The sequence below is a fragment of the Macrotis lagotis genome, chromosome 4, assembly GCF_037893015.1.
Source record: "Macrotis lagotis isolate mMagLag1 chromosome 4, bilby.v1.9.chrom.fasta, whole genome shotgun sequence".
NCBI lineage: Eukaryota > Metazoa > Chordata > Mammalia > Peramelemorphia > Peramelidae > Macrotis > Macrotis lagotis.
The window spans coordinates 174,976,949-175,002,319 of NC_133661.1; the positions used below are offsets into that span (position 1 = coordinate 174,976,949).

Sequence of the window (25,371 nt, forward strand, 5' to 3'; positions counted from 1 at the left end):
ATTTCCCAAAATAACCAAACTCTATATGGGATGTTGGGAGTTCTGGATATAATCATTTAAGGTACCAGCTAATTTCATACATAAATATTGTGTAATTATCCTAAACACAAGAATAAGAGGTATAACTGGCTTCAGAGAATCTTTTGTTTTTAGGTTTTTGCAAGGCAAATGGGGTTAAGTGGCTTGCCCAAGGCCACACAGCTAGGTAATTATTAAGTGTCTGAGACTGGATTTGAACCCAGGTACTCCTGACTCCAAGGCCAGTGCTTTATCCACTATGCCACCTGGCTGCCCCTTCAGAGAATCTTAAACTGCAGTCTACACCAGAGTAAAATCTCATTTTGGTCATTCAATTTCATGTTTAATTTCTAAGTGTGCTGCCCAAGGACTTTTTAGTGAAAGAAAATGGAAGTTGCCTTTAATAATGTTAATCTCAAAGATTAGTGAGATGCCCTGTGCTTTAATAACTACCAGGAAAAATGATTAATAATGATTTTAATGAAAAATATACGTACACAACTGACCAATGTAAATCACAGTTATGAAAAAGATGGAAAGACAAGTACAAATAAAGAAAGATATAATTAAAGAATACTAGAAAAAATGGATGTACTAAAAACTTATAGGGCTTGCTGGGGAGCTCTTTTTCAACCTTAAACCCTTATGTAAATGTGAACTATTAAGGCTTATTATTAGAGCAGGAGTGAATTAACAACTGAGAGATGGCATGCCTAATTATTCTTTATTCATTCCCTCAGAGGAAAATAAAAGAAGTCTAACAAACAGCAAGTGAAAAGTCCTGCAGTAGACAAAGGTCAGGCCAACCTGGCTAGCAAAGGCATAGTTAGGGACCCACAAGGAGAAGGTTCTTGGAACAGGAATTGTTCGGTTGTTTTTCAATCATTTCCAACTCTTTGTGACCACATTTGGAGTTTTCCTGGCAAAAGTACTGCAGTAGTTTGCCAATTCTGTAACTCAGTCAAGAAGGATTAAGTGACTTACTCAGGGTCACACAGCTAATAAGTGCCTGAGACTGTATTTTAAAGGTTTAAAGGTTTAAAAAGGCAGTTCTTCCTAACTCAGGTTCTATTCACTGTGTCATCTAGTTCCCAGAACAGTCCACAGGAATAAAAATGATATAAGGGTAGAAATTCCCTCATATGCCAACAAACAAATCCTCTCTACAATTCTAGCCTCTGAGCCCAGACCTGACCTTTTCAGTAGTAGCCCCCAGACCCAAAATATAGCCTCACTTCCTGTCTATTACCTGTGGAAGCCTAAATCCTTCAGTTCATGAAAGTTTTTCTATCTTCTATCATCTCCTTTTAAGTTTCCCAAGGAGGAATCATGCCATAATCCATTATCAACTAATATATTAATTATCATGAATTTGTAGATAACAGACAGAAGTAAAACAGAATAGATACCTGGACAGTTAGATTGGGGTAGAACACCAAAAAGTTAACTACAGAGATTTCTCATAGAGACCGTTGCTTATTTCCAACCTGAATCCAAATCATCTTGTAATTACCTTGAAGAGTATGGAATCAGTATGGTTTTTCCCAGTGGGATAAATTAAATTATTCATTCATCACAGAGAATCAACCCATCAGGAAATATTTATTAAGGGCCTAGTAGGTATAAAGCATGTAAAACCACCCTGCCCTTTGCCTTTATTTCAGCCAAACTTCTAACATCATTCTAAGTGAAATTTCTTTAACATACTAGGGAAGTTCATTCTTGTCCTTACTGTTAATTTGAAATTTACACCCAAAGGATCATTAGTAATGATTCAACCTCACAATTGGAGTTGGAGGAAGAAAGTTTTTGCTTCAGATATTAGTCCTAAGCCTACTTTTCAAAACCTTTATTGAGGAAATTACTTATATGCACACACAAGCATATAAATGCATATCCATCCCTATCATTATAATTTATCCTATGGGCATCTCAAAAATAAAATGTCAAACCAGAACCCATTACCTTTTCTCCCCAAAGCTTCCCTTCTTTCTGATATCCCTATCAGAGCACATCGCTATCCTTCCAATGACTCAGGTTCACAATTTCAATGTTTTGTCTTACTTGCCTCTCCTTCCCCTATCCTCTCTACCATATCCAAACAGTTGCAAAGTATTGTCATTTCTGTAACTACATCATCTTTCACATTTACACCCTTCTTTTCATTCACATGATTGCCATCCACATTGGGGAGATTCTTCTCACATCGAGCCTGGACTATTGCTCTACCTTTATAATAGTTCTGTCTACAGTTGCTCCTTTTTCTAATCCATTTTCCATATCACACCAAAGTTATACTCCTAAAACACAGTATCTGCACATGATCTCCCTTATCTAGAAGTTTTATTGCCATCTCCAAATCTATTCTACTTTGGCCTCTATGTCAAAATAAAAAAATCCCTTTGTTTTACATTTAAAGTTCTTCCCAATCTTATTCCAGACTACTTTTCTTGGATTATTATGCAGTATTCTTCTTTATTCTTCCCATGTGTAAGCAAAATTGATCTACATATTTCCTGTATAAGATGTTTCATCTTTCTTTTTCATGCCTTTGTACAAGTTAGGAAAAAAATAGAATCTTCAATGTCACATAAGATTCAGATCCAATAATGTGTGAAATTACCTGTTCCAGTCAGTTGCTAGTTCCTTTCCCCCGTGAATTACTTTATATAGTATAAATTTTGTATTTACTCATCTGTTCATATTGTGTATATTGTGTGTATATATTGCTTTCCCCCCAAAAAAATAACCATAAAATCTTTGAGGGCAAGAACTGGTTGGAACAGTACATTCAATCCTTATCAAATAAATAAGTAAAGAAGATTCACCTAGAAGCAAACAATCATCCCAACCCAGGATGCCATAATACTGACTTGGCACAAGAACTAAACAGAAAAATTCATTGTCCATAGTTGATCACAAATTCAGTATATGTCATCAAGGCAGAACGTTAATGAGAAAAAAAAGACAAGATGAATATGCATCAAGGGATAAATGAGGACTTGAAATCTGGAAAAAGTTCTTTTTTCATGATAGTCAATACTTTATTAAATGTTGTGTCCAGTGAAGAGAGTAAAATTGAGAAGATTGAGGAGTAAAGAAAATTATTAAAATATATCTATGTCTATAGCCAACTGGCTGATCTAAACCAGCTAAAAGTTCACTTTTCTAGAAGCAGATTTTAAGATTCTTTCAGTTCTCTCTGAATTCAAATTTGACCTCTTGTACTTTGGACAAGTCACATAACATCTCTCAGCCTCAGTTTCTTCATCTTTAAAATCATAGCATCTATCTCTCAGGGGTTTTGTGGGGAATTATATGAAATAATATAGGCTAAAATATAGTGGAATATGGTGGTATTCCACTATCTTTAGACCTTGTCATTATAAAGCCAAGGTCCTTAAAGCATTATCTAATTGTGAGCTTTGATGATGATAGTAGTGGTGGTGGTAATAATTATATGAATTTATATAATTCCTTGAAGCTGTTTGGATTTTTAGTCTCTCTAGACTTTAGGGTTAATGAAGTCCATAGATTTATTATCACTAGAAAGCAAAATTTCCATTTTCCCCCCTTGTCCTATACCCTTCAGTTTCAAAGACTCCCTTCCTGAAAAAAAAAAAAACCCCAATAATGACAATTTAGAGACTCATAGTACAACTCATTCAATATGTAAACTTGATTATCTTCCTCTAATCAAAACTTCAGGCAAGGCTCTCTCTCTCTCTCTCTCTCTCTCTCTCTCTCTCTCTCTCTCTCTCTCTCTCTCGACTGTCTCTCTCTGTCTCTCTCTGTCTCTCTCTCTCTCAGCTGTCTCTCTCTGTCTCTCTCTGTCTCTGTCTCTCTCTCTCTCTCTCTCTCTCTCTCTCTCTCTCACACACACACACACACACACACACACACACACACACACATTCTCTCTCCCATCCCTTTTTCTCTCTCTCTTTCATAATTAAAGAAGAGTGTATTTATCACTTGGGAAGGAAGTTGTGAATTGCTATTATTATAAATTTATCAAATTTCTATATTTTTAGTTATTGAATAAGATATGATTTCTTTATTGATATGAATGAAGCAACCATAATTTTTATAGATGTTAATATTTAGAAAAGAGAAAGGGTTTTTCCTCTAATAACAAGGTATTGTTTGACCTAAAACTTTTCTCATTGTTTATTAGTGCTTGTCTACATGGCGAGAAGTAAAATTAATATAGAAATAGTTTTGTTAACTGAATAATGGCCATAGAGGATCAATACAATTATGTCCTATTGAGAATTTCAGAAATTATCCTTCAGCCTCCTTTGGGGTTCCTGGATATCTAGGGATAACTCAGGTCTGCCAGTTCTGCTATCTATGGGCTCATATTACCTCCCTCTATAAATCAGGATTCCCTATAACCAACTTAGGCACTTTAGCACAAATATTTAATCAAGAATCACTCCTACAACATTGACTCAGACAAGTTCTAGGCAACAGTTGAACTAAACCCCTAACTAAATGGAAATTTGTCACAATCTAGGCTTATATAATAGAATTTGGGAGAAAGTTATTGGGTGGGGTTGTGGACAAATTGATCCCAACTCATTTTCTCAACATTAATTACTGATCCTGTAAACAGATAAAATGGAAAATGTGATCTCTTTGATGAAAACATGGTAAATATGCTTTTTAAGTCTGTGAAACATTGTTTCTTTCATCTTCCATTATCCTTAAAAGATAAATGAGTTTTCAGAATAATCCTGAATAGTAAGAAAGGTTACTAAAAAGTCAATGTTCCTTACAAATCTCACTAATAGAAATACACCTCCCGTCCAAGAAACAACTATAACAAATACCCTAATCCCCTCTAAACCTTGTCCCTAGAGTCTTAAGCTAAATCATATATTCACGAGTTCATGTTTTGTTTTAATTGCCAGATCTTCTCCCTCTGTCACAGAAACTAAAGAGGAAGTTTTGATTCTGTCCCTTTTCTTTCTGACTAGCAAGAATAGATCCTGGAAGTGATGTTCTGTGATATTCCACTATCTTTAGATCTTGTCATTATAAAGCCAAGGTCACTATAAACTTAAAAATCTATTTGCCCCACACATCTTTTCCTAAAGAAAGTTCACAGAAGTGATGTTCTATGAGATTCCAAAAATTAAAGCTCTTACAGTACTTGCTATACAAAGACATGATCACTTATAAATTCAAAAATCTATTTATTGTTCTTTCTGCATCTGTTTCTATGACTATATCTTCTATCTTTCTATTTATGCCTCTTTCTGTTATTCTCTATTTTTTCTCCCCCCTTCTCCCATCTCCCTATGCCTTCCTCCTCCTCCCTCTCTATCCCTCTCTCTTTTCCTCCTCTCTCTTGCTTTCCCCTTCTCTCTCTCTCCCCCCTTCATCCTTTGCTCACAGTTTTGGTTTTAAAAGGTTTTGAGATATCCTAGACTCTTCCCTTTAAAGTTATTACCTTTACTTCTCCTCAAATTGCTATATTTTGTCTATAAGTAGTTCCTACTCACTATTTTTTAGATATGACCCTTGTGAATATGATATCAATGACTAAATAGTAATGTTATACTGTGACATTAGTATTGAATTAGTTTTAATTTTTCCTCAATTCTTATATGACTGATGTGTGTCTACACATTACTGAAAGAGCCCTAACAAAATGAGAACCCCACTTTTAACACATTAGGATGCTTCAAGTATTCCCTCATGGGGCCACTTCCTCCATATCTGAAATAAACCCTTTGCATTGCTTAAAAATCAGAATCTTTATCTTCAATCACCCTGAGTCTTCTCACATGCCATCTCCTCCAGTGCTTTTTCCTTCATCCTTTTAACCCCCAGTTAAAAAAGTATCTCTCCCTCCTCAAATTATTTTTCCAGTTCTTTTCTTTGCTTGTATCTCTTTTGCCCCCATTACTGCTTTTGTGAACATACTTATCTGTTTATAGATGGTATTCCACCAAACAAAAGGTTAATTTGAGTGCATAAATTTTCTGTTTCTAATTTTATATGCACAGCATCAAGCTTCATAAATATTTGAACTGAATTGCAAATTTTTACAACATCCCTACTCACACAGTAAAAGAATCAAGAAGAAACTTACTTTACTTCTGAGTTGACATGTCTAGAGATAGAAATCTCCAAAACCATATAATTTAGAGTTTCAAGTGACTTTTAAAGATTATATAATCTATCCCCTTCACTTTGCACATGAGGAAACTGAGACCTAGTTCAAAATAGAGTAAAATAATAAAAGATATTTGTGGTAACTATTTTATGTCGCTTCCCAATCCTTATGAAATATAGACAGTGCTTCTTTTCCAATAGCACTGGTTTGTAGGAAAATTGAAGTTTGCAGGGAAGCACCCTTGATTTAGCTAGAGTTGCTGCTAGATTGTGTTGGAAACAAAAAGGTCATATCATCAAAGGTCCTGCCTTTTCTTTCTGTTCATTGTTTTTCACTTTGGGAAACAAGAAAGTTGGGTAAGGAGGCTCTCCTAAACAAATCTCCAAATGCCCCAGTGCTGTACTAAGGTTTCTCCTTACCTAATTCATTGAAATTATTTTAGAACTTTGTAAAAATCCTTTAAAAAAAGTAAAAGAAAGGAAAGGATATTATGGTCATTCGTCTATATCACTCCAACCTTGCACACAAGCTGTCTCTAATTTAATTTCTTTTTATCATCCTTGGGACTATCTACCAATAGTCTACACAATTTTTTGTGAGTTGTGAATACTTTTAGCAATCTAGTCAAATCTGAAATTACTGGGCTTTGATACCTACATACCTACCTTTGAAACTTCTAAAATCTATACATGGACTCCTAGTTAAGAACTCCTGTTCTATACCATTTTTCCCCATCACCAGCTCTTCTCCTTAGGTCCCTACCTATGAACCTTAGGGAAGGACAGAAGTATCCATAGGTAAGTCAAGGCATCAGGGATCTGAGTCCTAATATTTCAAAATCCACAGTTCTTTCAATTATACCACCTTCCCCAAGAATAATATAGAAAACATAAGGGGAATTTGCTTTTTTAGGTTAATGTGTCCAGGACCTCTCAGGAAAAGATTTACCAAGATAGGGGCAAATAAGCTAATGGGAACCAAAAAAAAAAAAAATAAATGAAAATATGGTAAAAATAAGTTACAGTGCAATTTGGGGTCTGAGCTGTTTCCCCTTCCCATAATTCTTCACATTTATAATAAAATATATCTTAAAAGTATCTAGTTATTTATATGCTATTTCCCTCCTTCAAATATGCTCTTTGAGAACTAGGAATGTGTTTATCCTTTTGTTTTTTGGTATTCCTTCTCCTTAGCACAGTGCCAAGCAAGTAGGATGTGTTTTATAAATGTTTGTTGACTAGCTGACTATTGAGTGACTAACTATATGAGAGTGATTTCAGAGGACTACCAGGCTAGAATTATCTACCTTCTGAATCAATTCCCGTGACTCAGATTCAATAGGCATGTTTTAGTGGCTTGTCATTAAAAAGTTATTATTACTTTTGCCTTTAAAAAATTGCTGTGACTTTTCTTCTACAGTAAATCACTTGCTAGGATTAGGTTGGAAAGTGAAAGACCTACAGTTTCTATGTTTATGGACTAAAAATTATATTTACTGGTCTTTAGCAGAGTTTACTCTTGAGCAAGATCCTAACCCAAAGACATGTTGACTAATTGAGTTCCTCATGTTCTCGCTGCCAAGTCCTATCCAGCAATGCCATTGTGTTCCAGCCCCCAACTCTTCCTGACCCCCCCCCCTTATATTTCTTAGGCCACACCCCATCACAGTGGAACTGTCCAAGACTATTGCCAAACTGCTGGCTGCTCCTCAGAAGGCCCATCCCTTCTCTCACTACAGACCTTATGGTGCTCAGTTATAACTAAACAAGGGATACTTCCTCTCAGAGCTATGGTGTAGCAATTCAACATTTCTACTGTTATAAAAGAGCCTGCAGTATTGACCACTGGGGAGGAGGAGCAGACTCCCTTATAATTGGATGCTGAAAGCAAGAAAATTATATGGGATAATCTGCACTGTCCATCACATTTGACTCTCAAAGCTTCTGTGAGCCTCCCAGAGTGCTACTTCTGTTGGTTCTCACTTGGCACCTCAATTCCCCTACTGAAATAGCAATGTTATTTCTGTCAGGTGCAGAGTGATCTCCTCCGGCTGCTGGTGGCTAGCCCTACTTACAGTCCCCTCTATACTCCCCAACCCCTCCCTCCAGGCCTATCGCCTAGGAAAAGCTCTCAGACACTAGCAACAGTTATAAACAGGCTCTTTACTATGACTATTAACATTTATCCTGCTTCAGAGGAAGTGATTGGTTCTTTAGTTTAGGTTATGAGTTATAAAGATCTGTTTTACTCTAATTATTTTATTTGACTTAGACCCAGGTTAATGTTCTATTTTTCTGAAGCTGGCATAACAGTTAAGTCTGGGATGGCCAGGAAGTGATTAGGGACTTCCTAGACTTTGATAAAGAGGCAACCCTTTTTATTTGCATCTACTTCCTCTAAGATTGCCCGTCTAGCCTGGTAGTGACAGTCTGACCCAACTTTTCCTTGGTCCTTAGAAAGCCCTATATTCAAATAAATGAATATTATGATAATAATTCTTAATTTTTTTGGAAAATTTCTTTTTGCTTGTATGATGCTCTCTTCCTTGCTTGTCTATTCCATGTCCAATATTCTGAATTTAAATAGAACATTTAAGAAGTTGCCGTTCACAGGTAGGGAAAAATCTGAAGTCAGATTGTGGGTTCAACAAGTATAGAGCTATTTGGTACCTCAGAAACCATTATAGAGTCTAGACTTTGTCTAGACTCTCTAAATCGAAGCAGACTAAGTAACTAGCTCAAAGTCTCTCTATTTGAAAGTAGCAAATGTGGGATTAAAGCCCAGTTCTTTGGACCTCAAATTCAATACTCTTTTCCACTGTCCTGTGTTGTTGTTGTTGTCTTTATTGTTTCAATCATATCCAACTCTTCATGTCCTGCTATTTTCTTCTAAAAAGGACCCAAGCAACCCAAGGTATCTTAATTTCATTCTTTATAAAATCTAAAACACACTGATTTTGCTGTCAGAAAGACTTGGTTCATCTATAGATTATATCTTTGAAGCCCAGGCAAATTATGTAACTACTGAATGTTCCCAGGCAAGTCTATAACACTTGAAACTGCAGGTTAGTTTCGGATTTGTATCAAAAGAGATAGTCTGCAGGGCTTCCTCACTCAAGTGAAATTGCAAGTCCAGACCCTACTCCATTTCCCTCAAACACATACACACACACACACACACACACACACACACAAATACATGAATGTGACAGATAGCATCAATTCTAAAACCTTAACTGGGGATATGCCAGTCATGAGTCTGACTTCCTGTACTAATAATTCTCCTATAGTGCAGTCTACTATTACCAATCCTTAGTTTGCCACTTCCTCATAAATGTGATTCCTATACCTTAGCTTCTGTGTCACCTCTGTTAGGGAAGTTACCATTTTATTGAAACCCTAGTCATATACAGCAGCAGCATCTGTTCCTTCAATGCATGTATATGATTGTAGTAGAGAGAACACTCTTTCAATAATTAAGAGAATAATAATTTCACAGAGTTGGTCATTTTGTTGGCAACCAGAATTTCATGTAAAGTTTAACTGCCTCAGACAGGCAGATTGACTGAATATATAACAACCTTCAAAAAAGAAGATATCTGAAACCATTAGGACATTGATATATTTTAAAGATTACAAATAAAGTCACTGATATTTGACATTTGATATTTGACATTATGCTAGTCCATCCCCTCAATTGATTATTACCAATTTACCCTGTATACATTTTATTTTAATATAATTGTTTGTATGAAAGTTTCTCGGGGCAGGAACTGTTTTTGTCTTTCTTTGTACCCCTTAACATTTCCCACATAGTGCTAAACATAGTGCTTGACAATGTGATTGACACTGTTGTTAATTGTATTTTTTCAACTTGCTTGGCCTAGTCTGCTTTCAACTTTGCTTTCAACTAGATAAAAGGGGAGGCACAAATGTGGATATTACTCATCATTAAACTGCTGTATCCGTATTTCCTGTATTTCTTTAGAGTGTCCTGATAGCAAAGCAGTTTGGAAATATGGTGTCCATTTTGTATCTAGCCAATGCATAGGGAAGGTACTGCAACTCCAAAGCTTTTACTCTGTACCTTTTGCATTCTGAAAACATTGAAGATGCAAGTAAATTCTTCTATCCCTCTTGTTGTAGCTAATGGTTGTTAGGATCTTAACTGAGCCCAGAATTTCTTAGCATCATTTTCTATCCATTATGTCTAATTCAAGTAGAATGCTTCTTTCTACTCATGTCAATTTCCTATAGCAGCAAGGTACTTTATCTTCTTGTGATTGTAGAAAAGCCTGTAGTTTGTTCTAAGATATCTTGGGATGCCTATGTAGTATGGGAGAGGACCTGTAATCAAGGAGACCTGAGTTCAAATCTAACTTCAGATAGGATGACCCTTGGCAAGTCACTTGACCTTGATTAACCTTAACCTCAGTTTTCTTATCTGTAAAATGGAAGTAAGTAATAGCACCTACCTCCAAAGATTATGAGCCTAAGAGATAATATTTCTGAAGTGCTTTGCAAACTTTAAAACCCTAGCTATTATTATTATTACTTATTAAAGAAGATAGGTCTGAAAATGATAGTATTTCTTAGGTTTTTAATTATAAAAAATTGATAACAGCTCTAAACAAAAAATTTGTCAGAAGTTTCTGATGTACCCTTTCCTGGAAAGTTTACCTTCTGAAGAAAGCTTTTTCACTCTAAGGATCAAGATAAATCTTAGTAACAAGATTTATCAATGTATATTATGCCATTTCACATATTACAATCTCATGATATTCTAATTTAGGCTAAAATAGACTTGTCTTTCTTTTTTAACTATAGAAATAACATTTTAAGGAAGAGATGATCTACCAAATTGGCGTTAATTTGTCTTAGGTACAGTACATTTGGACTTAGAGTTTTAAGAAAATCCAAGTAGACCCAAATTTTAAGTTTCTTCCAAATACAATTACATTCTGAATTGAATAATAGGCTATGCTACTAGATTCTCAAAGAGCCATTTTAAAAATACACTAAACTGTATTCCTTTTCTCATCTCATTATTTTCCAATGCAATTATTTTAACATTATTCAGAATCATAATGAAGTGGAGAACATGGGGATCCTTACTACATGACACATAAGGTTCCTTCCACTGCTACATTAAATTGGTTTTGATAACTTATCATCAAAAATCTTAGCTTCTGGAAGAGATCTAATTAGATATCATCTAATCCAACCCTTTCAGTTTACATATGAAGAAACTGACATCTAGAGAAACCTCCTAATTTGCTTAAGATCACGCATATAGGAAATGGGGAGCAAGGATTAGAATCCTTGCTATCTTGCCCACTTCATATTTATATTCAATTTTTCAATCAATGTGATGATAAATATCTAAAAAATGCTTTTATAAAGATTTATATACCTGTGTAGATAAGCAAATTTGGGTGTAAATTTTAACAATATCAGATATTCACATATATATAAAATGACTTTCTATATATAAAGTAGCACAATGTATATTTATAAGTTGTGTTACTATATATGACTGAATACTCAACTATCTTATTTATAAAATGAAAAGTTTGCCAAATGAGGGGTATAGACTTATATGTCCTTATGTGGAGAGTTAGTTAGCCATATTCATGCATGCTTCTATAAGTAGATTTTGAATAGAATTTTAGAGTTGAGAGGAGTCTTCAAGATAAATCAGTATATGATTGTTTCATTTGTTTCATTTCATTGTTTCATTATTTCATTTCAATTGAGTCCCAGAAAGTATTGCACAAGCTAGTTTGTAACAGAAATGGAAGTACAATCCAGGTTTCTGAAAAGCCAGTGTGCTTTCTCCTACCCTGCACTTAGTGGAATACATGACGTTTCAGTAGCCTCTAGATTAGATAATTACAGTAGATACTCTGGTTTTTCTCATGAGTGGAAATCTACCAAAAAAAATTTCCAGAATGAGTTTTTAACTAATCAAGATTTATTTCCTCCAGGGACTTCTTCAGGGACTAAAATAATACAATTAGAAAAAAACCAGAGGGGATGATGATTAAATCTTAAGTGATAATAAAAGAACCATTAAAGTGACCCTATAGTAAATATAAAAACTTATATAACTGTTTTTATTTGGCAAATAGTATAAGAGGATACCAAAAGGCATATTTTATCATTATTTTGATATGATCATTTTCAGTGGAACTTAGTACACATAGTGCCAAGATGAAGTACGATTACAGCATCTGCTTTTTAGTGCTGAAAACAAATAAGATCTAGTTTCTTTTGGTAATTTTATTCCCTAATTGTTTTTCTCCCATTGCATTTTATACATTATTTGAGAGAAGTGGTATTTTTATTCTTTTTCAAATTAAGATCTTTTCTGTCAGCAATAGAATTTCAAAATGGAAAAAAATAATTTCTAACTTGGATTCTTTAAATGAAAATGGTGGAGAGAGATGGAAAACCTTTCAATAGTGAGCATTAACACCTCCTCAACTTTAGATGTCTTTTTTTGAAGTGTCTTGTGTCATATATTTACAGAATAAAAACATAATTCATGCAAAGAAGACCTCAAATAAACAAAATCAGCCTGTGGTTTTTGGCCAATAGACAATAGTCTAAAATATACCAATAACACTGATGAAAAAAAGATTCCTCTTTATTACATAACTATAAACTATTGCTGTAGAAACTACAGCCTTAATTCTCAGAAGCTAAAATAGATCATTGCATCTTTGAAGATAGATAGATAGCTGGGTTTTAGTTTTTTCAGTTATCATTTAATGAGCACCTCATACTGTACTAGACTTCTATTCAGTTAACTAGAAAATATTAAATCATTTCTATGTGAACAGTTCCACTTAAATTTTGTTTGACTTTCATAAGCACTTTGAGAATAAGACATGTAGTTTTATATTATCAAGTTGGCTCAGTTTACCAACTAGGATAATTACATCAGTAGATCTATACTGCACCAAGGAGATGCAAACATCCCAATCCAAATACCCCAACATTAATAATTGAGAAAATCTTGTTCTGATTAATGTGAGAAAAGAAAAAAAGATAATTGAAGACTCAACTGACTTATTGAAAATTTTTCTGTTCACATATTTTCAAGGCTTATAAATAGTAGGATTTTAAAAAAAAAAGAGTATACTTACTATAATTAGTTTGCTTGTCTTGTGTCCCTTTTACTTTTCCTCGTTTATCAATCCTCAGATACCACTGCGTTCGACAGAAAAGTCTTCTTACTCTTACATCCCCTCCTTCCATGTAATCATAGCTTCTAGTGTGTCGCTCAGGGCTGGAGCAGTTCACATTTGTAGCCATTTGCTCTGGAGTCATGTCATTGCAAGCGAAAGCTATGGTGCCCACTAGACAGATAATGTGAAAGCATGATGTGTAGAGCAGAGTTGGCAGGATCCATGTCAGTATCCATTTGTGCATTATAGTGCAGTGCCCTGGGTGTTCAGGAATACCATAATGAAAATTCAATCTCAAGTTGGACCGTTGCTCCTAGGTCATTGACCTCCTTCTACCTTGGCAGTGAATGGTGGGTTTACTTAATTGAGATTGGTGGTTCTTTCCAAATCGGAATCCTTATCCTTTTAGTCACTGATATCAGGAAGATGGCCCTTTCAGTACCTTTCAGTTGAGATATACTTCAAAAAACAGGTTGTAAGAAGCTCAGTTGTCTGGACCTGCTTTGCTACTTGAACCCTCTGTTTGTATTGAAAGCAATAAAAAAGGAAGGGGGAGAAGGAGTGAAAAGTTGCATATATAAATCTCAGTTAACAATTTCTTTTATAAGTTGGTATGGTTTAGTTTATAATTTTTAAAGATTGATCACACAAGTAGTATTTCCAAAGAGGATATCAATCTCTTAAATTGGCTGGCTATACATCTTATATTAGAATATACATATACACACAGATACATTCCTTGTTACATATTAATTTCCATTTGCTGTTTTCTAATAAGAATTTCATATTTAAGGCTATTGCTTTAAATAAACTTCTCAACTTATTCTTAGCTAAGTGCAAATGCTTCTACATTTCTTTATTTCATGCTTTCACTTTTGTGGTTAACCAATTATTTTCTACAGAGCTGCCCACATTTGTCTGGTTTTAAATGTCAAGACAGCTCTGGAGAACTTCAACCTTATCTTTACATAAGCTATATGCAGGGTAATTACTATAGATCTTAACAGCAAGCCTAGAAAATCTGCTAACTCTACTTCTCCCCTGTAATTCTGAACAAAAAGAGAAAAAGACATTAACTATTACAAAATCTTAAACATTATTTTAAAGCATAAATAACAATAACTTACTTGTTTCTCTTGATAACAGCTGGATATATAAGTATTCCATTTCTGTTGTCTGCCTTTTGCAACATGAGACTCTCTACTGTAGCTAAAAACTATTTCTCAGCTGAGAGACTCCAGCAGAATCATAATTGTTTCCATAAATCAACACGCAAGAGGATTTTCTCTGTGTGTGTGTGCGCGCGCGTGTGTGTGCGTGCTCGTGTGTGTCTGTGTGTAGTCTGTCTGTGTGCTTGTGTGTGTGTGTGTGTGTGTGTGTGTGTGTGTGTGGAGTCTGTTATTCAGTGCTTTTCGATAAATACCTTTGCTGACCTCATTGGAAGCAATTAAAACTTAACCAGTAAGCTGTTAGTTGAATGCACCAGCAAGAATAAAAGGAGACTTGTGTAGAGTCCCATGGTCATCAGAGGGAGCTATGAACATAGTTTATACTGAAATCTCAAAGCTGGTACTTTCTAGAAACAAATTGCTCTGATTCTTATGAAAAGGATGAGGCAGAGAAACAAACAGGAAAAACAGAGAGGATCTCTCTTTACAGCAACTCAACACATGTTTTATGTTCTTAGACTAAAAACATTCTTTTTCTCATACATACTGGCGTTGTTTTATTTGTTAGCCTATTTCCCACAGTCTCATGTGTACATGCTGTACTTCTTCCCCTGGGTTGTCAGACTTAAATTATTGATTTATATTAACTTACTTAGAAGGGATATATAATTTACTTTACATTTGACATAAGCATGTATTATTCTCATGTGAAGGCTATTCGTCTTTTTTATGAGACAATTCTGATAGATTAATTTTTTACATTTGAAATGGATGAACTGTTGTTAGACGATTTGGTATATATAATTCTACGTCTATGTTGGACTAACTTTATGAGCTCGGGAAAGTCATCCTCTCTGGGTTTTAGTTTCCTCAACCATAAAATAAAGGAATTGGATTAGATTATCTCCCAAAGGTCTCTTCCAACTCTAAAATTTGATAACTATATGACATAATTCATTTTGGTACAGGCTAGGGAAAACATAACTGGCTTTATATATGTTTCCAAGAAGAAAATAAGAATAGGTTGTACAGGTTATATTCTCATATGAAGTCATTCATCTATTTTTTAAAAAGTAGCACAATACATTAATGGTAGCATGTAAAAATGCAAGGGTTATAAATATATGATTAATAGAAAGATAACTTGAATAATTTCCTCCTTTGCTTCTTGGACCAAATTATATATATTGAAAACATCAATTATTTCATTAACTCTCTCCTGCAAGGTAATATAATTGTCAATCTGAGTCAATATTTTGATATTTCAATTTCCCTTCTATTAGTCATAACCTCTCTTCTGGTGGAAATACAGTATATCACCACCAGGTGGTGCATGTGGACCAAAGAGGAAAAATCCATTCACTTCTAGTGGATTTAAATTGATTTAATACCTATATGTATGTTGAGGGGGGAGGGCAGAAATGTGTGTGTGAGAGAGGGATGTATTTAAATACCCGTGTGTGAGAGAGGGGGGTAAGAATAAAAGAGGAGACTGAGGGGGGAGAAGAGAGAGAAGGAAAAAGAGATGGGGTGAAAAGGAGAGGAAGAGAGAGGAAGAGAGAGGGAGAAAAGGAGATGAGAGATCTTTCCCAGTTGTTTGTAAGGCAGAAAAAAGTATAAGTTTTTAATATCTTAAAACAGGAGATCCCTTTCATCTTTGAAGATAAATAGATAACTTTATGTTATAAAATATGGATCTACTAAAACAATCTTCCAAAAGATCAAAAAAAAATAATTTGTACTAAAGCAGACAGCCAAATAAGGTGTAATTGACACTAACTCTTGCAAGGGTCAAAGCTCATAAGATTGGTTATTACTTCCAAAGAATTCCAAACTCACATAGCAAAATAAAATCTTTCTTAAACTAAGAAGTGCACCTGTCTCCTACACAAGACTTTGCACTGGGAAAAAACAGATACATTATAGTAATTTTTCTCCTAAATAATGTTACTCCCTAAAATGACATTGTAAAATTATACTACATACCTATATAAATAACTTCTAATCCCTAACCTGAAAATAAATGGGACTCAGTTCTCCTTTTGAGGAAGCTCTCATGACAGCCATACTTATTCTAAATGTGGTTCAGTCTGTTATTTCCTAGATTTTTTTTCTGGATCTCCTTCAGTTTTTCAGCTCCCTTTTATGAGTAGTCTTCCCCCATTAGAATGTAAGCTCTTTGAAGGCAAGTACTACCTTACATTTTGTCTTGTATTTGTATTCCCAGTGCTTAGCATAATGCCTGGACCATAGTAACCGTTTTATAAATCCTTTATTTGTGAAATAAATTAATGCATTTTAAAGGCATGGGTGCCTTTCTATGCAATAGAAATGAGAAATGTATAGTTGGCAGAAGGCTGACCTTGCAGAGAGAAAGACATAACATCAAATCTACATTCTCCCTGTATGACCACATAAAAGTTATTTAATCTCCCACCCTACCCATCCCCAGAAACTATAAATTGTAGTTTAGTGGTCATTTGACATCAATGGAAGACTTTTTCCACACTGAAAGTCTCCCACATTGATGAAATCATGAGCCCAAATATCCCTAAAATGTAGAAACGACAAAAAGGAATTGATTTCTACTACCAAGGATATCAAATGTTGTGTTGTCAGAAGTTTAATAGAGAATTATTTCTTCAGGGTGTCCCTAGTTATGTCACTTGGTTCAGAAACTTGGTTTGGAAGCCTATTTCCAGCTAGAAATAATGACTCTGAGATGATTTAGAGAGGCAGTTCAAGATACACTTCCTATGTAGTAACTAATAATGTTGGAAAATCTTTGGTAGCAACCTCAACCACATTTTTATAAATAAATAACAGTTAACATTTATATAGCCAGGTACTATCTAAGCACTTTACATTAGCTCATTTGATCATCACAACATCCCTAGGAGTTAGGTAGTATTATTATTATTCACATTTTACAATACAGGAAACTGAGGAAAATAGAAGTTAAATATTTCACTTAGGATCACATGGTGTGTCTGAAATTTGAATTCAAGTCTTCCTGACTGTTCTAGCTTTGTCCCATCTAGCTGTCTCTTCATGAAATATACTTTATAAGCTTAAGGCAAAGAAATTTTGTCTGCAATCTGAAAATCTCAGATTGCTTGAGCAAACTATGATTTAGGCTTATGATATCCTCAGTTTCCTCATCTGTAAAATTGGAAAAGGTACATCAAGTGTTCCTTGGCTCTAAACTTTTATGACTATAACTTTTACTGATGCCTGTTTCTTTTGGTTGTAATATTTTCTGATCTCTATTTCTACAAAAAGCAATGGTAATAGTCGGGAGATCTTCCCGAAGAAAACTATGCCCAATGATTTTTTTCTAGTTCAATTCTGGGGAAAAGCTATTTGAATGAAAACTACAAGGAAACTGCTTTCAATGAGAAACTTGAAAAATATAGACAATTATTATATCAGCGATTCTCCACCTGTTTTATTTATTTATTCATTTATTTGTCTATTTATTGGTCTATTTATTTGCTTATTTGTTCATTTATTTATTTATTGTTTAGGTTTTTGAAAGGCAAATGGGGTTAAGTGGCTTGCTCAAGGCCACACAGCTAGGTAATTATTCAGTGTTTGGAGGCCAGATTTGAAATCAGGTACTCCTGACTCCAGGGTCAGTGCTTTATCCACTGTGCCACCTAGCCACCCCTTCACCTGGTTTTATTTAAGAAACTTTTATGGTGCTCTTTATCACATGGGGAGTAAATGTTAGACAAGCTTCTGGTCAATAATGTAATTAATTAAAGCAATTTTACATATTAATGCTACATTTCTACCTTGGGTCTCATTTATGATTGTTTCTAACAGACAACAGAAAGAAATTTTGTTAAATGCTAAATTCAGTTTATATTCATATATATGGTCATTGAGGTTCTTCAGTCCTTTCAGCCATACCCAGATCTTCAAGACCCCTTTTTTGGGGGGTGGGGGTGGATCTTGTTGGAGATACTGGAGTGGTTTGTCATTTCCTTCTCCAGCTCATTTTACAGAGGAGGAAACTCAGGCAAACAGGGTTAAGTTTCTTGCCCGTGATCACACAACTGGTAGGTATCTAAGATCAGATTTGAAATCAAGTCATCCAGACTTCATGCCCAACACTCTATCCACTGTGCCTATATGTATTCCTATATGTACATGTGTACATAGCATAGCTCTTTACTTATTGAAAACATATTTCTCCAAAGCTATTTTATTTGCTTCTCATTTAACTAAATCTCAGTGTAATTCCTTCAACTTTTCTTAGAGTAGAGCACATTTTTGCCACTTCTGCAGAGCAAAGGGTGTTATTTCATCCTACTGATAAAAAAAATCAGTGGTTAAATATGCTATAGTGAAAATAGGCAAATCTGAAGTTGAAATTAGAAAAGTTTTGAGTTCTGACTTATTCAATTATCATTTCTGGTCACCAATGGCAAAATATTTAAACTCTCTGAACCTCCCTTTTCTCGTCTATAAACAACCAGGAATGATAACACTGTACCTGCCCTCACAGAGTCACCAACTTGTATAGGAAGACAAGTTTGTAATCTGAGAGGCATCAAATGTGGGTTATTATTATTATTATTATTATTATTATTATTATTAGAACAATATGGAAGTCTTCACTAAAGACCTCCTCTAATGCCTCATTGTGGCATGGAGATGACCCAATTCTTCAAGTTGGAATTTGCCAACAGACTAGCAATAATGCTGTCTAAGGCTATATTTTGCTCTACCAAATAAAATGTTTTCTTATAATCAGCAAACAATGGCCACAGAGGAATCTTGTATTCCCTCTGGAAATTTTGTAACTGTGAGGATGTGGTCTACTTTAGAAAATCTCCTGCAAAAGCCTAACTGTTCCCTAAAAATGTTTTCATCAAAAGATATACAGAGCATGTACCTTACAGACAATTCTCATATTATTAAGAAGAAAAAATAGGCATAAGACTTGACAAATTTTTTGTTATTCAGTCATTTTTAGGCACTATCCATTCCTTTTTCCAACTCCTTTTAGAAACTTCTGCATATTCAACATTTGTTGCTTTGTCTTTAAAAATCTGTGATCTCCAGCACAGACTTTTGCTGTTTGCTCAGTGATTTTTATGAGCTAACCTTAGGTTCCATTTTCATGTCCTCACAGTCAAGCCACATTAAGCTGAGTCATAGGAAAAGAAAGGTAATGATTCCCTTGTTATCTTTGATATATTTGAGTATATTACTAGAAAATACTAGAAAAATCCATTCCATTTCATGTGTGTTTATTGTTCTCCCTTCTGTTTCATATGTACACTCAGAATGATCTGACTTTCTTGGTTTGGCACCAATATTTCAGTATTCATTATTTTTCCCCTCCGTTTTCTATATGCCATGCTGAAATGTGAATTTATTTCATGTGCTTTCCTAGAGTATCAGAGGACAAAGATTAGAATATCTGTAGTCGATATTTGTAAATGTTCTAAAAACTATTATTCTTTGTCCCTTGAGTCCTTTTCTCCCTCTCTGGCACTGTATAAAATAGCAGGAACTCTGTGCGTGTGAGGACCATTATCTTCTACTTTCTGTTTTTCAAGATATATCAACAATCAAATAATTCATCATTCAATGACCAGTTTTATAGAAACTGTACTTGGCTAATATTGTCTTTGAACAACAAAGTCTATTCCTGAAATCATACTCAGAACAGTTATATGTTGGTAGATACTTTCAGAACTTTCACTCTATCAGCATTGTCTTTAAGAACCTAGAATCTCTTCCATACAAAAGAAATGCTGAATTCACTCATTTGTAATATATACTATGCCAGGTGAAGGGGAAGATATAATGACAAATAAGGTATAGTCTCTGTCCTTTAGACTTTACAACTTTCTAGGGAAGATAAGATAAATAAAGTACCAAGTGTCACAGTTTAGAATATGAGAAGTGAATATGTATAAAATGTGATATAAGAAATTGATTCTAATTGTGTTGGGGGGAGAGGGGTGGTGGCAAGTACATGGAGTAATGACCACTACATACTTAATTGAGAAAGTAGAATTTAGCTGAACCTTGAAGAATTTTCAACAGATAGATATCAAGAAAATGGAGAAGAGACAGAGCAATATGGCAAAGCAGCAGGAAGAAATTTATCCTAATTCCCCTTCATAACTTCTCCATATTGATCTAAAATATGCCCCAAGTCAAGTTCTGATTGCAAAATCCAAGAAAATAAATTACAAGTCATCTTTCCAACCCCAAGTTGGCCTGGAGAAGCAGACACAAAAGTCTATGGTTGGAGTCTAGCCAGGAACACATGGAGCAGAGCTTTCCAGCAAAAGAATTGAAAGGGGGGACAAAAAAGAGACCCCCCCCCCAGACCCAAACAAAGAGGCCTAACATTTGCAGAAGGAACAGGTGGCAACAGGCAGCACTGCAACTAGGTACTCAGTTCTGGATCACAATTCCAGGACATAATGGGGAGAAAACCTGTTCATAGCATATGAAGTTTCAGGATTAAGAACCATCACTAGCCTTAGGCTAAGGACTGAGTGAAAAACAAATTCAAAAGCAAGCAACAGTTGTGTGGTTTGAAAGAACCTCCAAGCCAGCTTGAAAGGGGAATTACCAAGGTAGAAAAATAGGTATTTTAATGCATTGTTTGTGGAGTTGTGAACTGGTCCAGATATTGTGAAAAGCAATTTATAACTACTCCCAAAAACTGGGAAATGATACATACCCTTTGACCCAGTGATACCATTCCTTGAGCTCTTTGCCTGAAAGAGATCAAAGAAAGATGAATAATGTTAAAAAAAAAAAAACACAAAAAACAGTATTTATAAATAATCTCTTTTTACAATGGCCAAGAATTAGAATTTAGAGGGAATATCTATCAGTTGGGTAATTACTGCACAAATAATGGCATAAGAATGTGATGGAATAGTATTATGTTGTAAAATTAAGAAGAAAAAGGTACAGGGAAAACTAGGAAGATTTCTTTCTAATGTGGAGTGAAGTGAACAGAACCAGAAGAAGAATTTATACAATAGCAAAAGTTCTATAAAGACAAATAATTTTGAGGAACTTAGGGACTCTAATCAATGCAATGCCTAACAATGATCTTGGAGGACAGGATGAAAAGTGTTACCCATTTCCAAAAAGTGTAAAGAATTCAGAGTACAGACTTACATGATTTTTGACATGAACCAATTTATTCTTGCTTCCTCAATGGGAGAGGGTAAAAAAAGTTTTTTAAAAAGAGAAAAGAGAGGAAATTTCCAATATTAGGTTCAGTGTCATTAAAACAGAAGTATAGGATGTATTCAGGGAATAATAACCCATTTTTGCTAGATTAATCTTTGTATGGGAGATAAGACAGGTTGGAGTCAGAACAGGAAGACTTTCAAACAAATTTGAGCAAAAGGGCAGTCATTAAAGGTTTTTGAGTTCTAGGGTGACATGCTCTAATCTAAACATTAAAAATGTTAACCTTATTTTGTTTATTAAAAGAACAGATAAAGTCAGGAAGCTATCAAAATAGATATGCAGGAAGTTCTGAGGACCTGGACTAGTAGAGCTGTGGTTGAAATGAAAAGAAGGAGATGAGGGGCAGCTAGGTGATATAGTTGTTGGATCACTGGCCCTGGAGTCAGGAGGACCTGAGTTCAAATCCAGCCTCAGATACTTAATAATTACCTAGCTGTATGAACCTAAGCAAGTTTTTGGCCTTGAAAAACCCGAAAAAAAAAAACTTGCACAGGGACTTGGGTTAATTTCCTAATGTTTTTGGTGATATTTTTTACTATCCCATCATTATCATCTATCTTCATGCAACAGGGAGGTTGTTTACCACATACAGCTTCTTCTTCTTCTAACAAGTAATCTAGGGCCAACATATGTTGTAATACTGCTTCTCTAGTCAGGGTAGTTTGATCATCCAGTAATTCCAAGGCTTGAGAAGTCTGGTTATTAATAATTTCCACCACAGCCTGGAATCTAATTAATCTATTGAGCATATAATCTGGTGTCCTAAATATTTTACATAGAGCCCTTTCCTCCCTAAAGGTTTAAGAATTGAATGAAGGCTTCATTAAGCCTTCTTACCCCCACTCCTAACCCCAATCAATAAATTATCTATGTACTGCATAATCAAAACCCTTAGTGGAAGGAGGCAATCTTGTAAAACCCATTCCAACACTTATCTGAATAGTTTAGAGGAGTCAGTATGCCCTTGGGAAGGACACACCATCTTAGGGCCTGTTTTCTCCCTTGTCTGGGTTTTCCATTCAAAAGCAAACAAATCTCCACTCTGGGGGTCAGGGGGACTGGCCCAAAATGCATCTTTAAGGTCTGTCACAGTAAACCATTTGCTCTTAGTAGGTATTCTGCTTATGATAGTGTAGGAGTCAGGAACTACTGGATGTGAGGGGAGTACTATTTTATTCCCCTCAAATCTTGTCCAAAAGTAATTCCCATTTTTCTTCTTGATTGGGAAAATGGGAGTATTATAGGGGTACAGACAGGGTTCCAATAATCCATCCTCCAGGGGTCCCTGGATTACAGGCTTCAATCCTTTCCTGCCCTCCAGGGAAATGGTAAACTGCCTGATCCTGACTTCAGTTTTAGGTTCTCAACTTAATTTTTATAGGGGTGAAGTAAAGTTTTCCTCAATTTCAAGGGCCAGCCCAAATTTAGGAATCTATCTGTATCTTATCTTCCTCTTTCAATATCAAAATCAAGGAACCAGGTGGGGGCCTATAGGATTCAGGCAAATAGATAATCTGATGATGAAGTCTCATCCTAGCTAATTTTCCCCAGCCTCAGGGATTACTAATAGTTTTCCCAAGGCCACTAACACTAGATATTCAAGATCAATAACTTCAGTCAGGGAAATTTTCTCCTTTTACCCCAGAGATTAGAAGGATTTCCTTAGTCAATTTAATGTTTCTTGGTAATTCAATTACAGAGTATCTATTATTCCTATTTCTCTGGACCCACCATTCATCAAGGTTCAGGATGGCTTTGCTCTATAAACCTCTGGCCCCCCTTATTCTTCTAATTCTATAAGAGAAAATTTTCTGTTCCTTAGCTCTCTGCGGACACTCCCTCTTCATATGTCCTTCCTGGTCACATTTGAAGCAGGTCAGAAGAATTCTAGTCTTCTACCCTTACCCAAAATTGGCTCTTTGCAGAAAAAAGTGTGAGTGGGTTGGCTTTTATCCTCACCCTTTACTTCTTCCTTTGAACACCCCTACTGTCTTCCCATAACTGAATCAGCAACAATTTGTACAGTTTGTTACATCATCTGGGTCTGTTCTTCTTGTTGCTTAGGTATCTTTATCAATACCTTAGTCTGTTTGGAATGCTCCCTTTTGCCTCTTCCCCTCTAGCAGCAAACACCTTCTGAATGACTTCTAATAACTTATCATGGTATTCTCCTCCAGTAAAAAAATTCTCCTGATCCCTCAAAAGTTGTTTTAATTCCTGCCTCAAGGGAGCATGAGGATGAACCTCTGATCCAGTGAGATCAATTAATTCTGTGTTTCCATCGGTTCTTTCTGTGGGAGGCAATGGAGCTGGAGAGTGCAGCCCTTCTCCACTTTCTTTCCTATTTCCTTAGCGAAGACTGGGACATCCAAAGGGTCACATAGGAATTCTCATCCTCATCCCAAGGCTCCTTTGAATTAACATAAATATTGAGTACCTGGCAGACCCAGTCCTCAGAGGAACCATACTTTGGCCAGGAGATGTTTCCTCCAAGGTGGGCTCCTGCTTATATTAAACAATAAAGCTTTACCATCTTTTTCTTATCTTTTCTGCTATACCTTGGTGTTTCTCTCCCCCCCCCCCCATTGGCTAGTCAATTCCTGAAAGGACTATCCTCTGAGACATCAGGAAGGAATTCTTATTACTGCCACCTAACCTTGACTGGTTCTTCCCCATGGCTCACCCATTCTTGTCCTCTCTTCCTTTCAAGAAGGTTGTCTTGCCATAGGAATTCAAACAATTTTTTATTCCTAGTTCCCCAGTCACCTGAAGATTTCACTCACCAGATCTTGCATCTTGCGAGGCTCACCCAGTCTTACTCACCTAGGGCTGTGTACGCAAACTTGCATGACTAGTCTTTAGCCAAAGTGGCAGGAATTGACTTGGAGCTCAGGAATTTCATTTTTGTTCTCCAATTTGTTCCTCTCTTCAGGCCTTTCCACCTGATGAGTCTCATCTCACCAAGATGAGCCTTAGGTCACCAAAAAAAGGGCTCAGCAGCACCTGCCATTGGGTCACCTAATGGGGATCCCTCCTCAGCAGACAGGGAATCTCAGGTGGGACCCCACTTTAATCCCACTCAAAGGTAGAAACATTAAGGGATTAAACAGTAATGGCAATTCAGCAAAGTAAAGAAAGAAAGTAAAATCAGTTACAAGAGTGTTGCAGTTGGGTTGCTCATCAGCAGCCAGCATTGGGTAAGCAGCAAGGTTATTGTTCCTGAACTAGATTTTTTAGAGAAATCACTGGGTTCCTTAAGAAAGTAGCAAAGCTAAGAAACTGTTTAGACAGTTGCAAGGACACTACAACTATACCAATAGGACATAAATCCAGGGTTTATATAGGGTAGGTGTATGGGAGGAGTTATGGTGGTGGTGCTAAGGAAGGATTAAGGAGTGTGTAACCCATAGACTGTACATATCCTAAGGGGTCAATTTAGTGTCTTCAAGTAGTCTCTGTAAGGTAATGTATATAATGGGATGAGTTGGACAAGTTTCAAGTAGAACCCTGAACAATGGGATGGGAATAGGGTGGGCTTAAGATTAGAATGGAGTGGATGTTCTTCAGGTATTTTCCACAGCTTTGAACAATAGGATGGGAGTAGATGCTATCTTTTTAGGATT

The 25,371-nt window shown here is 35.6% G+C and overlaps 2 protein-coding genes across 2 annotated transcripts in view; one reads left to right on the plus strand and one right to left on the minus strand.

Moving 5' to 3' along the window:
* Positions 1 to 14,826, minus strand: part of FGF7 (fibroblast growth factor 7) — a 73,489-nt gene extending 58,663 nt beyond the window's left edge. The window contains exons 1-2 of the mRNA XM_074234718.1: positions 14,465 to 14,826; positions 13,296 to 13,856 (exon numbers count right to left, since the gene is read on the minus strand). Coding sequence (XP_074090819.1) covers positions 13,296 to 13,581 — 286 coding nt within the window. The 5' untranslated portion in view covers positions 13,582 to 13,856; positions 14,465 to 14,826. The remainder of the gene's footprint in view (positions 1 to 13,295; positions 13,857 to 14,464) is intronic.
* Positions 1 to 25,371, plus strand: part of FAM227B (family with sequence similarity 227 member B) — a 340,736-nt gene that overhangs the window by 146,066 nt on the left and 169,299 nt on the right. The gene's annotated exons all lie outside the window — the stretch shown is intronic.